Source organism: Cetorhinus maximus, chromosome 2, assembly GCF_964194155.1.
Source record: "Cetorhinus maximus chromosome 2, sCetMax3.hap1.1, whole genome shotgun sequence".
Classification (NCBI taxonomy): domain Eukaryota; kingdom Metazoa; phylum Chordata; class Chondrichthyes; order Lamniformes; family Cetorhinidae; genus Cetorhinus; species Cetorhinus maximus.
In genome coordinates this window covers 35,533,374-35,550,056 of record NC_135880.1, presented here as the reverse complement: position 1 = coordinate 35,550,056, position 16,683 = coordinate 35,533,374, and the positions used below count along the sequence as shown (strand labels likewise).

Sequence of the window (16,683 nt, the reverse complement as noted above, 5' to 3'; positions counted from 1 at the left end):
TGTATTTCTTAACCTGCATCTATCAAAAATAAAAACTTCAAATCAATTGGTTCTAGTGTGCAGAGAACTCGGTGTAACATCACTGAGCATTTCCAACTGTAGGCCTGTGAATAGACAGCGAATTCTGGGAAATAGCTTTTCCAATAATTTACCTGTAAAGACAAATATAATCCAATGCCTGGACGTTCTAGGACAAGACAGCTTTGACTCTCAGGGATTTCGCCTGTTTTTTTTTAAATTTTATTATTCTTCACACTAAGCTTTTCTGCATAAATGGCACTGTGACTAATAACAAATCTCTTGTAAATCCCTGATGAATTCTCATGAATTTCCCAGACAGGAAACTTATACATGCATTTTTACAGGCTATCCCTATTTAAAACTGATTCTTTTAGTCATGCCCAAATGGTGAGAGACACTGCTGTGGCCACCAAAACCAGAAATAATGGGAAGAGGGAAGGGTGAGGGAGGAATCTGCTCAGGGACGTGCACTTCAGGGACAGAAGTGAGAGAGGACACATTCCTCACAAAGACAAGCATCAACAGTACCTTTTCCCCAAATTCTATGCTATGAGGCCATGCAGAAACCAAAGGAAACAGCAATGCCTATGTGTCTTGGGAATGTTTTCCACAGATCATTTTCCCTCCTCTCCTGAAAGCCTCAGTCTCTGATGCCAAGCCTATTTTTCATACTTAAGTAAAGACATCAGGCTTTTCAATCATCCGAGAGATTCATGGCCTTGTCCCATCCTTTTCTCACTTACGTAGGCGTACTTGAAAGTTAGTCGGTGGAATCGTCCCAGATTTGCACTAAGTGCAAACGACGCTTTACCCATCGGCCGCAATGGCGGCTTTTCACGCTGTAACGTCCCAAACCCGCCATGTTAATTATGCATTCCCGGGATGCAAGCCATTTCCATGGCAGGCGGGCTCCAATTTGCCTGCTATGCTGTCACCTCGCCATTTCACCATGACAGGCATGACACCTAAGTACACCTTGGACAATGCTACCAGCTCAGGGCTCCTACAAAGGAGACATGGCCCCGAAAAACAAGAAGACTGCAGACCTCGAGTGCCTTTTGGATGCCGTGGAGGCCCACTGTGATGTCCTCTACCCTCGCTCTAGCCACAGGAGGGGCAGCTACAATACCACTCTGGCTTGGTAGGCAATGGCAGTGGGGATCAGTGACAATGCTGCACAGAAGAGGTTGGCCATCCAATGCAGATAGAGGATGAATGATCTCATCCATGCAGCCAGGGTATGGCAAACATCTCATCACTCTAAACTCACACACTCAAGCTCATCACGCATTCACTGGCATCTCACTCACTGTCAGCTCAAGGGACATCACCACCCATTCTCACACACACACCCTCACAGGTCCACCTAGCCTCACCTCCTCTGGAGACTGCCTCCTCAGCCCTCACCATCTTGAGGCCACTTGCACAGATCAACATGTGCCCCCCACACACACCCTGGGATACCCTCCTTCCCCAGTACAGCTCTCGTCCTGCAGCCTCTTCCCTTGCCTGAGGCCACTTCTTCCCCTTTCCCCAAGCAAGCTCTAGCCCTGCAGCTGTTGAAAAGCCACCCACATATGGCTGATCTGGTAGGTAGAGACCTACTGTGAGCCCCCCTAAAAGTGATGTGGTGCTGCCTATGAAGCCTGGCGCTGATTACTGCGAGTGCTGACTGAAACAAGTCCTGAGCGAAATGCAGCCTGCCAAGTGCACACCTTATATATGATGTGGTGAAACACGTTGGCATGTTTTCCCACTGACGTGGCCAGATGATCCAGCAGGGGGAGTCCAATGGGCTGGCCTTATAATGATATGCTGATGAGGTTCCCAGCATCCAATGGCGGGGAATCCAGCCCACTAACGACGGGCTGAGCGGACGATCACAAACTAGTTTCACGATGTCGTGAAACCTATTTTTGGCCTTCTCGCTATATTGTCTGCTCACATCTGACACATCTGACGCCAGCAGACAGGGAAAATCCCGGCCAATGATGACAAACTGAGGAAATCATGGATTAAAGAAATGTAATGCGTGTTGCATATATAGGTTTTCATTTGCTAAGAGTTCAGTTATAAGTAGTAAGGCTGGCAGCATCAAAGAGTATAGAGTGATGGCTAAGCGGCAGGATTTATGCTTTTCATAATGGCAAGATATGGTTTGTGGTATAACCCACCTCTTAGCTTCCATTTATATAAATGATTTGTCATAGGAAGTATTGATATTGAGAACAAATTAGGGCATGTGTCAGATAGGTTAGAAGATTAAGTAGATGCAAATTAACATAGTGAAATGTAATAAGTGTACTTGAGGAAAAAGTAGTGAAAAAGGATGTGCTAAACAGTAGTTGTGTGGAGCAACAGAGATGAAGGGAGGTGGATGAAGGTGGCAGGGTGGATAGGACAGGGCAGATAAATATCTAGAATTCTGAGTTTTATACATAGAAGTAAAGAAATGATGCTGAATTGTTGCAGGACATTAGTTAGACCACAGCTGGAACATTGTATGCCGTTTTGGACGCTTATTTAGAAGGATAATGAAGACATGGATAGGGTAAAATGAGCTTCTGTTAGAAAGATTTTGTTCGATAATGCTTCTGTGAAAAGCCTTGGGGCGTTGTACCATGTTAAAGGTGATACGTTTAAGACGCTTTTTTGGACACCAAGGGGATCCAGGGATATGGGGATCAGGTGGGAAAGTGGGGTTGCCGTCAAAGATTCTGCTATGATCTTTTTGAATGGCAGGGCAAGCTCAATGGGACATATGGCCTCTGCCTGGTCCTACTCCTTACGTTCTTCCATAAATACAAAGTTGTTGTTGTTGATATCAAGAATGAGGAGCTAAGGTAGCATAGACTCAAAAAAATTGAGACTGGAACAGAGAAAGATCATTGTTGTTGACGGCTGTTCCTCGATTCGAGGATGATGTCTGTTCAGGGTCGTGAGTTTCTAACATGAATCTTCATGTGACTGAGCAGGACGATTTTCAACCCAGAGATCTTGGGCATAAGGGGCAGAACATCCCACAGATAGTGGGATCCGGAATGCAGGATTTACTTCTTTTTCTTTCCACCTCTGCTGTTGCTCTGCTTCTTCATTAAGACATTGTCTCAAAGCGTGATGCAGTTTGATGGACAGTTTGTCGCCATTTTGAACGATTGGTAGCAAGCTTCTCCCAGTCATTGATGTCAATGCTGCTGCACTTCAAGGAACTAAAAAACAAGAACAAACTAAACACTAATGAGTCACCATGGATGATTAAAGACATAAGAAAAAATTGAGGTTAAGGAAAGAGGCATACACTAAGTACATCGACAGCAGGTGAGACCGCGGCAATGGGGAATATGATAAGATAAGAAGAGAAGTAAAATAAAATTAGGAGGGCAAAGAGAAACTATGAATTTAATCAAGGAACATAAAACAAAATAGTAATATTACAGCCACCTAAGTACAAAAAGGAAATGGGAATAGGGTCATTAATGATGGACAGGATAATATAGGCAATTGTAGAGAAATATTCAATTATTACTTTGCTTCAATATTAACCAGGGAGATGGATCTTGTGCACGTTATCAGATGATGGATTAAAATTCAGATAACCACTCTAAAAATAAAAAATGACATATTAAATAAACTAATCAAACTTAAAGAGGATAAACCCCCTGGACCAGACAGCCATTATTGCACATTTTAAAAGAATCTAGGAATAGCAGGTTAAACTTAATGTGGAGAAGCAAGAACTAATACAATCTAGGAGTTAAAACAAGGAATGGAAACATATGGATGAATGGATAGACCTAGTGTTTCAATTGTATAATTCCATGAAAGTACCAGTGCAGGTAGATAAAGCTGTAAAGGGAAGCCAATAGCATTTTGAGATTTAGAAATAGAGGCATGGCTTACAAGAATAAAGAGGCAATGATAAATTTGTACAAAATATTGGTTGGGCCACAGTCGGAGTACAGTGTGCTGGTCTGGGTATCGCTTTATGGAAGGGACATTAAAACCATTGAAAACATATGGTGGAAATTCACCAGAATGCCCAGGATGGGAGATAATGATATGAGATTTAATATTCTAGGATTTCTCTCACTGGAGCAGAGAGGCTAAGAGGAGATTTAATTTTTTTTTTCAAAAATATGTTATGAGGCTTTATGAGGTGAATAAGGAAAGACAATTTCCTTTGATTGGTGGAGTCACTATAAGGGGTTGTAAATTTAAATTGGTAAACATGTGGGAGAGGGTTTTGGGGAAATTCCTTTTCAGTTATTGGAAAATGGAATGCATTGTGCAGGGAATAGTTGAAGCAGAGACCATTGCATCTTCTAAGGGAAAAACAGATAAATATTTGAAGCAGAATCGGTTACAGGGAAAGATCAGGGCAATTTTAGATTACTCTACCAAAAGTGCTGTGACAGGAACAAATGGCAAAATCACAGAATCACAGAGCACAGAAAACCCTTCGGCCCATCGAGTCTGCACCGACACGTGAGAAACACTTGATCTACCTACCTAATCCCATTTACCAGCACATGGCCCATAGCCTTGAATGTTACGATGTGCCAAGTGCTAATCCAGGTACTTTTTAAAGGATGTGAGGCAACTTGCATCCACCACCCTCCCAGGCAGTGCATTCCAGACCGTTACCACCCTCTGGGTAAAAAAGTTTTTCCTCACATCCCCCCTAAACCTCCTGCCCCTCACCTTGAACTTATGTCCCCTCATGACTGGCCCTTCAACTAAGGGGAACAGCTGCTCCCTATCCACCCTGTCCATGCCCCTCATAATCTTGTACACCTCGATCAGGTTGCCCCTCAGTCTTCTCTGCTCCAACCAAAACAACCCAAGTCTACCCAACCTCTCTTCATAACTTAAATGTTTCATCCCAGGCAACATCCTGGTGAATCTCCTCTGCACCCCCTCCAGTGCAATCACATCCTTCCTATAATGTGGAGACCAGAACTGCACACAGTACTCCAGCTGTGGCCTCACCAAGGTTCTATACAACTCTGTGCTGTAAATCTCTTTGGTTTTGGAAGTCTTTTATGCAACTAAATATCTCTTTGTAACAATTTATAATGAAAGTGAGTTGGGAGTAAATTCTATGGGAGTTAATTACATTAATTTACAACATATACCCAAAACGTTTTAAAATATAAGCAAATTGAATTACACTTTATTTACAAATTGGCTGAAATTGCTATCCTCATTACATTCTGCAAAGCCTACAAAAACATAAGAAAATCTAGAGCAAAGAAAGGCCATTTGGCCCATCAAACCTGCTCCCCGCAGAGCCCATTTGGGGATTCTCCCTCATCACCTTCCTGCTGATATCCTAATTTATGAATCTTGCTGAAAAAAAGACATACTGTCAAAGCTCTTCATCTTGCAACTCATCAGGATAGATGCAAGAATGTCAAATTTCAAAGGGAGTGACAATTTATACTGCATGACAAAAGGGTACTGATTGGTTGGCAAGTCAACTCTGATTGGTCGAGGTGTTGCTATGGAGAACGCACCAGAGAACTAATCCCACCCCACCCCCCCCACCCCAACTTTTGTTTAATTCAAAAAAAAGCGTAATGCCTGGACATGTTGCTTTTTCCTGCAAAGGTCAGATCCTTGCGTATGAATATATGTAGCTTTTAGCAAGTGTAAGAGAGCCACATTGTGAGCCTGACTAATTCATGCAGTGTAAGTTCCAGACAAAACTCAGGTTGGTTGTGTGCTGCTGTCAGCTGGGAAATCAGACAAGCTCCTGGAGGGATCAGAGCTGAAATTCTTCATGAGGGTGACAGAAATTGAAGGACTTTGTGACAGTGTGATCACCAAAATCTGAGTGGACTGCTGAGTCACTTCGTAAGTTCTGTTTTAGTTGTATCTGCCATGTTTAATTCATGTAAATTCTGGATGTTGGAGTATAGGATAGATAGTATTTAGTGTTTGCTTTGTTGACTCTTGTGAAGTAAAAATTCTTGTTTTAAACTGTGGAATCTTGTGGCTTCATTCTTTTAGTAAATAACTCTTGGTTTCAAATTTCATCTACCGAAATCATAACAGACTGCTCAAACGCATTTCACTTTGGATCATTAGAAATCTGAGGAGTAGGCCATTCAGCCCTTCGAACTTTCTCCACCGTCCAATAAGACCAGGGCTGATCTTCTACCTCAGCTACAACCTCCTGCATTATCACTAAATTCCTTAGTATCCAAAAAGCCATATCTCTTTGTCTTGAATATATTCACAGGTTTCTGGGGTAGAGAATTTCAAAGCTTCACAACACCAAAAAAATTCCTCATCTTGGTCCAACACTTATACGGAGACTGTTCTGGTTCTAGTCCCCACCCAAGGGAATTACCCTCCCAAGTCCCTTAAGAAATGTATGTTTCAATAAGATCCCCTCTAGTTCCACAAACTCTAGGGAATATAGGCCTAATTACTCAGTTTCTTTTCAGAACAATCCCCTCATCTCAGGAACCAGTCTAGTAAACCAAGGGCAAGTAAAGAGTACGGAATGGAAGTAAATCCAGATGTCAGAGAAAAGTGGGCAGTGTACTACCCTAATACTGAGTTTTTTTTTAAGCAGGGCACACAGCAGTCATGCCTCAGATAGTACTCATGCCTCTGGGTTAGAAGGATGTGAGCTCATTTCCCACTCCAGAGACTTCAGCATGTTATCTAGTTCGACAGTTTAAAGTAGTAGTGAGAGGATGTTGCGCTGTCAAAGGGCAGTCTTTCAGACGAGACATTAGGCAGGCTTCGCCTGCCTTCTGGAGTGGATGTTAAAGATTCCAAGGAACTATTTGAAGTAGATTAAGGGTCTTGACTATCATTTATTCCTCTATGAATCTGGTCATTTGTTTCATTGCTGTTTGTGGGAGCTTGCTGTACACAAATTCGCTGCCACATTTCCTACAATGGCGACTGCACATTTAAACGTACTTCATCGCTTGTAAGGTGCTTTGGAAAGTCCTGAGGTCATGATATGTGCTGTATAAAAGCAAGTTTATTTTTTTCTTTCCGGCAAAATCATGCAATTTTATTAAAATAAGATCAAGGAAAACATCACCAGCTTAGTGTAACATTTTGTAAGATTTTAATTAAACACAATTCAAAGAGTTCAGAAAAAAATGAACTCCAATTTATTAGGAATTTTAATAAAAACAATGTGCACTTGTAAGGTAGAAAGTCAGGAAAGCAATATTACATTGGAAATTAAACAAAAAAATTAACTTTACGTTGTACACCCAAGATAACGTGTGAAAAATTTGAAGAATTTAATGAGGGCATTTAGTGAAAATTACTTAAGATTATAAACCACGGCTGAGAAAATCAATTCCCCCCACCCCCGATGGGCAATACATTTAAGTATCAGCAAATCAGGAACTGGATAAATAAAACTTTCACCTTAAATTAGCTTAGGCAATTTTAAGGATGACCGACAATAAGCAATTCATATTAAAACAATGACTAGCTCAAATTACAAAAAAGGTGCTACAACATAGTCATATCAAAAGATTACAATGATGTGAAATACTCATGCTAAAAACAACCTTGAATGTATCAACAAACTTTTTCCACAGCTTTAAAAAAAATACCAGTTGTCCTTAACAAAACTTGCACATTAAGGTTCAGGATTTTTGTCTTTGTTTGATGCAGGCAAATACTTGGAGATACTGTTGCCTCAGACAAGAGTCCGTGGTCCATGCGTAAGAAGTTATTTAAATCTTGGACACAGTGCCATCGAACCATTGTAAAATGAGGCATCTTGCATAAAATCTGAGGCAAGGAGATATGGCCACAGGTAGAAGCAAAATATCCCACCGTGTGAGACTTGCAAGCTCCAATTGGACAGGCAGGCCCATCATTAGCACCAGTATAGAAATAAAAACTCACAGGAAACAAATCCTGCACCTGCTGTAAATCACATTCCAATAGCAATAACATTCGTACCAAATGAGGGGAGAAAAATATCAAAATCACACATTTAACTTGTGACTTGAAGCCAATGGCGATACCCAAGTAATCTTACATAGGCTGCATCTCAACACGCCCAGTTTTAAAGCAAAGCTTTTATACACGTTTGTCGTTCCAGAATACAATTTCAGGTACCAAAAAAAAAAATCAGATTATAAACTTGTGACCAGATAAAAGCTGCTTGCCCATCCAGGGGCTATTAAAGCAGGAAGTCTTTAAATTGCAGTTTTGAATCAAACTCATTCACCCTCCCCATAATTAACAGAAACAAAAATGTCCACATGGGCACAACCTCTAAACCAAACTTCAATGCAATCAATTCTTCTTGAAATATACTGCTGATGTGCCTCAGAAGGTGAATGAGTCAGATATTTTTGCTATCTCTGCATGGAACATTGCAGGAAGGCTGCAGTATGCCGAAATACTATTTGCTTTGTTTTTCAATGTACTCTCAAACATTTCACATGCAGCAGCAAAGTTGCAGCACCTTTCACAAATTTGCCATATAGTTTTGAACTCTTAACATACATGAAGCAGAAAATCTTAAATCACCAACTTAGAGCTTGCTGCGTTAACAGGGCATTTGAGCGGGTAAATGACGTGATACTCGATTGTCAGTGTATTTTAGCAACAGCTGCATTCAACTTATTCATTTCAAGTGTACTATTGCTGGAATTGAGGAAAGAGTGCCAGAGAACCAAGTTGCCACCAGCCATTAATGCTACTGTAAAGCTGGCATGAGTTTCTGAGGTAAGTAAAGCCACTCAGCTTTATTCTGGGAACAGCAGAAGACATTTTAATCCCCACTCTCCCGCAGGACTGGGGGGAAAGAGCAGGATCCAGCCATCAACTACATGCTCATTTTCAGTTCTTGTCAGCGCCAGTGAGATACTGTATATTCTTCCTCTATTGGATAGATTGATTGTGCAGGTTTCTGTATAAAATGGGTTCCAGGAAATATAGCTCTGCATAGTACAAGTTCTCATATGAAGCAGTTTCAGAAAGTCCCAACCTCATGTGCTATTCCACAAAATTAAATCAGCTTTCCTTCACTTCCTCAGGCCAACAAATGGCACAATCATGTTCTGAACTGTTCACTTTGCTTTAGAGTCTTTCACTTCAAAAGATTTTTAGAAAGTAAAAAGTACTGAACTATTCCTGCCCCTCTTCAAAACCTATTTTCCTTCAAGTTATCAATTCTCCATTTGGGTTTATTCAGGAAGACCACCAACAGTAGTTATTAAAGCTTTCCTCCACCATTTAACAGCGACTATATTCATTCAAAGGGGGATTCACTGCAACAATTTGGAAAGGCAGCAAGTACAAGCATTGTCAATGCCAATCTGGCTTATGCCATATGGGGTTTAAGCTGGACAGCAGAGACTCTTCTTTGTTTGGCCTGTTAGAGATCGACAAGTTTAACCACACAAAAAATTAGAATAGATTCTTATGCGAATGCAACATGCCACTTGGCTAAAATGGAAGGAAACAGTTGGCTAAACTATGATAAGCATTTGGTAAAAGGCAGCATGAACTGAGTTGTTCCAATAAGTTTACTTAATTTACAGCCTCACATCTGACCTTGTGAACAGTTTTCTGGACTAACTTGTTTGCTGTAACATTAATTTACTTTGATCCACATCATGATGTACTAGAAATTTTTGCATCAAATACTATATTTTTTTAAAAAACCTACAAGTTAAATAAATACACACGAATACCCGCATCAAAACACTCCATTCAATCAACTCTTTTCTATTTCTTCATATATTAACATATCACAGGAGGTGCAATTCTTTTGATTTGACCCAAGCACCTTTAAACTTTTCCACACACATCTTCTTTCCAGTTCACTCTCGGCAGTTTGTGATACATCGAGCCACAATATTTTGGTCCCGAGTGTTGCACAAGTGTAACGTAATCACATGGTTCGGATGCAATTGCCTTAAACTGGTGGCATTTCTTGTTGATCAACTAACAGGAATTAGCATGCGAGGTGGGTGCGTGAGTGGGTGGAGAGGTAGACAATGAAATTCAAATAGGGGAGACGCTTACATTAAATTTAAATTGATTATTTGAATAACAATCTCACTTTCCCCATATATATTCCAAGTAACCACACACCCCCATTTGCATAAATCCCTAAACCTTACTTCTGACTGCATTACAACTACTTAATTTTAATAGAAAGGTTTGATATTTTACATTTTTGTTTATTACTAAACACAGAAGCTTTCAGTTTTTCTTTTCAGTCTAGAAGTTGTCCAGGAGCAGAAACTCATCTCTCTACATGCATTAGACAAGGCAGACAAAACAAGCCATTCTTACCCAGATTTATATATAGATTACGATACCAGTGTAGACTGGGTCAGGCACAAATTAGGATCCACTGGTAACTTGCTGGACTGTAATTCACCAGATCTACTAAGGCCCAATTACTTCTTGACAACCTTTAGTTTACTTAACATGTCAAAGTACATAATATTTCTATCTATATATAATCTGGTACTATGCTGTATATATGAATGATATTGTTAAATTCAAATTGCTGATTTTCCTAATGCAGCCTCAATGTAAACCAACAATTCAACATCATTCCTGTGAACTTCTAGACTTCCCCTTCCCTTCCAAGTAATGTTCCTAACCCACCCACCCCTACCTCCCTCCCCTCAAATCCCCCTGATCCTGCCACTTAAACTGCTGGACCAATCAATAGTATTTTGTTTCCCAATCACACACAAGAATTACTGATGAGGGTATCTAACCCTACCCTGAAATATTATCTCTATAGAAACTTGTAGAAATGTCATTAAACATATAAAAGATTATTGATGGCGGCTATAACCATATATAAAAGAAGCCCATAGCGAGAGTACAATACAATAAGATGGGTCAAACTGTTGCAATAGACAACAGGGCAGGTATTTAACATGATAAGTTAAGATGAATGAGCAATGTGGGAAACTGGAGCTCTGGGGAGGTTAAATAAACAATTACACTAAAAATTCACGGTTTGGACAACACATGGGAGCAATAAGGGTCCATAAAAACAGCAAGATACATAGCCAACAGGAAGCCATCTTAATCCAGAGAGTGGACACGTTCCGAGGTACAAACAAATTTTCTAAGTTAACCTCGTCATACCTGCGAACAGAGAAACATGGTTGAATTTAATTTTAGAACAAGAACCATCTTTGAGGAAGGTTAGAGAGAAAATAAATTTGCTATTGATTACTTCTGTCTGTTAGGCAATATGGTACACTCGCGAATATTTTATGCCTTTCAAACAGTAAAAACCACTGGATGAAAAATGGTTCATCAGCGCTCATTATTTCAAATTGAACCGCAGTCCCTTTAGATCATTCACCTGCTGTTTATTAATTCCTTTCATGATGTATTAGCCTGAAACAGTTGCTATCTAATCTTACAAGTCATGGTCAAAATTAAACACCAATATCCCTACTTCCCCAAAATTTCATGCATCACAAAATTATACAACTTAGCCACAAAGGAGAAGCTTTCAATACAGACTCTGGCTGATTTTACACTAGCTCAATAATGACAATTCCAGCCACTAGCAGCACCATGATGTTGTGCATGGTGTAGAAGGAAGGCATGGGTTCATACCTGCAATCTCCACTAGGTCAATAAGGTAATTCTGAGCAAGTGACTGAAAAAGCAGGAAGCCACTTACATATCTCTACTAGCAACAGGTTATACACTGACTTTGGCAAAGCCTGGAATTGGGTTGCCTCCTGCTTCTTGGCCATAGTAACATAGAATCATAGCATGATTACAGCACAAAAGGAGGCCATTCTGTGTCTATGCCAGCTCTCTACATCAGCAATTCATCTAGTGCTATTCCCCCACCTTTTCCACTGCAAATTTAGCCTTACAAATATTTCCTCTTCGGATAATGATCCAATTTTGAAGGCCATGATTGAATCTCCCTCCACTACACTCCCAAGCAGTGCATCCAGATCCTCACCGTTCACTATGTAAAAAAGCTTTTCCTCATGTCGCCATTGCTTCTTTTGCCAATCACCTTACATCTGAGCCCTCTAATTCTCAATCCTTCCACCGATGCAAGAAGTTTCTCCGCATCAACTCTGTCCAGACCCCTCATGATTTTGAATATCTCCATCAAATCTCCACTCATCTTTCTCTTCTCCAAGGTGATCAGTCCTAGCTTCTTCAACTTATCTACAGAACTGAAGTTCCTTATCGCTGGAACCATTCTTGTGAACCTTTTCAGAATCCTATCTAATGCCTTCACATCCTTCCTAAAGTTTGGTGCCCAGAACTGGATGCAATACTCCTGTTGAGGCCAAACCAGCAATCAATACAGGTTCATCATAACTTGCTTGCTTTTGTATCCTAGTCACCTATTTATGAAGCCCAAGGACCCCAGGCACTTTTTTAACCCTCTCAGAAACTGCCCTACCACCTTTGATAATTTGTGCTTACATATCCCCTAGGTCCCTTTGCCCCTGCAACCCCTTTCATAAGATCATAAGAAAGAGGAATAGTCCATTTGGCCAGTTGAGCCTGCTCTGCCATTTAATAAGATATTGGTTGATCTGATTTTTAAAAATTCATTCATGGGTTGTGGGAGTCACTGGCTGGGCCAGCATTTATTGCCCATCCTTAACTGCCCTTGAGAAGGTGATGGTGAGCTGCCTTCTTGAGCTGCTGCAGTCCATGTGGTGCAGGTACACCCACAGTGCTGTTCGGGAGGGAGTTCCATGATTTTGACCCAGCAAAAGTGAAGGAACAGCGATATATTTCCAAGTCAGGATGGTGAATGGCTTGAAGGAGAACTTCCAGATGGTGGTGTTCCCATGTGTCTGCTGCCCCTGTCCTTCTAAATGATAGCGGTCGTGGCTTTGGAAGGTGCTGTCTAAGGAGCCTTGGTGAGTTGCTGCAATGCATCTTGTAGATGGTACACACTGCTGCTACTGTGCATCGATGGTGGAGGGAGTGAATGTTTGTGGATGGGGTGCCTATCAAGTGGGCTGTTTTATCATGGATAGTCGAGCTTCTTGAGTATTGTGGGAGCTGCACTCATCAAGGCAAGTGGAGAGTATTCCATCACACTCCTGACTTGTGCCTTGTAGATGGTGCGCAGGCTTTGGGGAGTCAGAGGGTTAGTTACATCAAGGATGAGCAATAAATGCTGGTCCAGCCAGTGAAGCCCACATCCCGTGAATTAAAAAAAACTCTCATTTTTATTAAATTTGTGACTGTTGTCTATATTGTGGCAGTTTTTTTTCTTGCTCATTAAAGTCTTTGTTTTCCTCATTTTTAATTGGATAATAAAAGAAAAAATCTGCAGGGTTTTTGGAAAGAGCAGGGGTGAGGAACAAATTGGTAGCTCAGAAAGTCAGCATGGACACAGTGGGCTGAATGGCCTCCCATGTGCTACGTGATTCTGTTTGTTATTCATCAATCCTATTACGCTAAACCTTTCACTCCAATTTCCATTTTTCCCTTCAAATCACATTCTATCAAAAATACATCATGTGATACACATAATAACATTTCTAATATACTGGACAAATGATAATCCAGAAAATGCAAATTCCCACCCTGCTACATGGCCTAATGTGCTCCAACCTGATGAACAATTTGGTCATACATGATCTGTGATTCTTTACCACAGCCCAAGCCCAAGCCCTTATGTCAGAAATTGCATGCAGAAACCTCAGAGTTCCTTTTTTTTTGGCTAGCTACCAATATTGTAAGAATAAACAACATGCAACCAGAGTGCTCCCAGGCTCCAATATATTTAGATTCATAATACAGTTAGACAAAATATTCCTGATGCTCATCTATTTCTTTTCTAGTTATATAAATTGGAGTGGTTTCATTGATCAGCGGGTTTATTTATACACATAGGCCAGCTGAAGCGAGACAAATTTATTTAGACACTCAATTGTTCTTTTTTAAATGTGTTATCCATGACAAGCACCACAGGAAATCCAATAGTGCATGTATTTATCATCATTGTGGTTCCTACATTCAAACACTTCAAAAGTATTTCATTGCCTGTAAAGCACTTTGAGACATATAAATTTAAATGCAGGTATTTCCTTTCATTTTTCCAATAGTTAATTAAACAGAAATTGCCAGAAGTTTACTTACTGAAACCAGTTTGTTAACATCATCATCACGTACAGGGAACCAAGAAAAAAGACAAAGTGGAAGAAGGAGTAACTGTACAAGACTCCATTGTTTTCATTGTGGATCACCTTCTGGATTCCGTTTTCAGGTCCATCTATTTTATAGTTACCTGGTGCATGGAGGTCAACAGAGTTATCAAATTTATTATGCACAGCAAATGACGAGAGTCCCACCAGCACATACGTTATCACACGTTAATATTCAACCCACAAGCCAGCTCAGGTGAACTTGGTACCATGCAAGAGTGTTCACAAAAGAAAGGGCTGAGATGTGTGGTACAGGTAGAGTACCTCAAATCCAGCGGTGTCTGAAAACTGGACTTCTCCCCCCTGCACTCCAGCGAACGTTGACCTCAGCTGAACCAGCTCAGAAAAGTTTGGGGACTTGCCGAGTACAGATCAGCTTTGCCGGCTTGACATTGCCCCGCACACATGTGCACTAGGTCAGGTGGGATCGAGACAGTTGAACTCACCCAGGAAGAACAAAAGGTTCTTGCAGGAAGAATGAGGTAGAATATTTAGCTATGTATTGTACTTGGGATCAGGACATATGCCTGTTCTTGCTACAGTACAGGACTGTAGCGAGTTTTGATGCCACTAAGGCCATCTAAACAAGCTTAAATTAAAACACTGCCCTTGATTCCCAAATGGGCACTGTTTGCCTTCTTGCCTGCTGGCCCAAGTCAGGTTAAAGAGAGTTATTAAAGAATACTGTACCATCTTGCATGAATTAAAAAAAAAATAGTTTTCAGTTACAATTGCAGGGTATTTGTAACATCATTTCAGTTTGATTGATCTGTTCTCATTTCAAACAGGGTGTGCTAATATAGGGAAGTGGGGGAAGGCATGAAAGAATTATTAAATCTAATGCGTGAAAAGTGAATTATCACCAGGTCATTATTCTAAAGTGCTTTGCAATCATATCAGTTAGTTTTCTTGCATCCCCTATTCGCTGAATTGAGGCGTTCCAATTTGAATGAAGAAATTCCTGTTTTTTTATCCGAAAACCAACAAGTTCTGGAATCCGCCATGGACTCGGTCCCGAAGTTGCTGGATTTGAGGTGCTCTACCTGTACAAGCTCCTGTCTACTAACAACTAAAGATTAAGGGGTAACATGGCAACTCCAATGTGATGCAAGGTAGATGTCTGGCTGCAATCTTTCACTCACTGGGGTTACTGAAGGAGTTGCTAAGGGGAAAGTGCCAAATGGAGGTCAGGCACTTCCTCATCTTGGGGTGAGAGACTGGAGAGAGAAATTGAATTAAAAACTGAGGAGAAAATTATCACCAGACCATTATCCCATTATCCCTCTTGATTGGCTCAAAATTATCATTGGCAAAGTCCTGCACTGGCTCAAGTGCCATTTGGGGAATATAGGTAATAGGGCAATGATCAAGGGCAGTTAGGGATGGGCAATAAGTGCTGGCCTAGCCAGTGATGCCCACATTCGATGAATGAATAAAAAAGGGGTAAGGTAGTAAATGGCGCAGTGTCACCAGCTTTGGGGAGGTAGGAAAAGGAGTTTTAAAAAGGACACAATCATTATTTTTTCTTTTTGTTAAATACATTTGAAAAAATACAGAGAAAGAACAGATTATTTTCAGTTTTTATATATTCTATGCTTATTTCTGCCCAATGTGATCATTATTGCTCAATGTCAAAGGAACTTCAATTCAGCTGAGAAAAAACAGAAGTGATAATCTGCCAGTTTCAGGAGGAAATCAGCAGCTAAACATGGTACAGTTTGCGGTGTCTACTGTAAGCTGGCACTGAAATACAACTAGGTTTTCTTCTGAAAAAAAAATATAGTCAATAGCAAAAGCAAAAGGGCTTCAATTTGAATGCTTGTTCTGTAGAAAAGCCTGATGTGGCACATCAAGACTTTGCATTTGGTTAAGTTTCACAGTGCTGTCCCTGACAACAGAAAATGGGATAGAATACTTTTCCACCATAGTATCCTGAATGGCATGACTTCAGACTTTCCCAACATAAAAATGCTGATCTTAAACAACATCCCCTCCTTGCTCCTGCAACACTCTCAAAATTGCCATTGCTTGGGGAGCAGCCAACATGACAAAAATTGAAACAACAAACGAGAATAATGGACTAAAGAAGAGGCTGTCTTCCTGCAACTCAGTGTAACATTTCACAAGTATAAGTTATGTTGTTCTGTAGAACAACGCCTAGATCCACATACTTAAATGAATGAGGATGACAAGAGTCCTATTTTGCCCTCCTTACATCACTGGAAATGTGTTTTTAAAATCTGATATCCTTGGTCAGTAACCTGATATAATCTGCGCATTTTAGTTGGATAAAAAAAAGTCTTGACAGATTACAGATAACTTTCCACTGCTCTACAAAACTTGGAAGTCTGTCTTCATCGTAACTATAACTGTCTCTGTAAAGAGAGGAGGACTTGCATGTATCCTTAAGAAAAGGCTGTATTTAATATGAAATATTTTCTTGCTCTTGAAATGTCAAAATAAACACAAACTAATAATG

The 16,683-nt window shown here is 40.5% G+C and overlaps 1 protein-coding gene across 1 annotated transcript in view; it reads right to left on the bottom strand.

The window, feature by feature from the left end:
- Positions 1 to 7,109: 7,109 nt before the first annotated feature.
- The window catches only part of serinc5 (serine incorporator 5), a 90,322-nt gene continuing 80,748 nt past the window's right edge, over positions 7,110 to 16,683 (bottom strand). Inside the window, exons 11-12 of the mRNA XM_078563259.1 lie at positions 14,140 to 14,287; positions 7,110 to 11,139 (exon numbers count right to left, since the gene is read on the bottom strand). Of these exons, the coding sequence (XP_078419385.1) occupies positions 10,989 to 11,139; positions 14,140 to 14,287 (299 nt within the window). The 3' untranslated portion in view covers positions 7,110 to 10,988. The remainder of the gene's footprint in view (positions 11,140 to 14,139; positions 14,288 to 16,683) is intronic.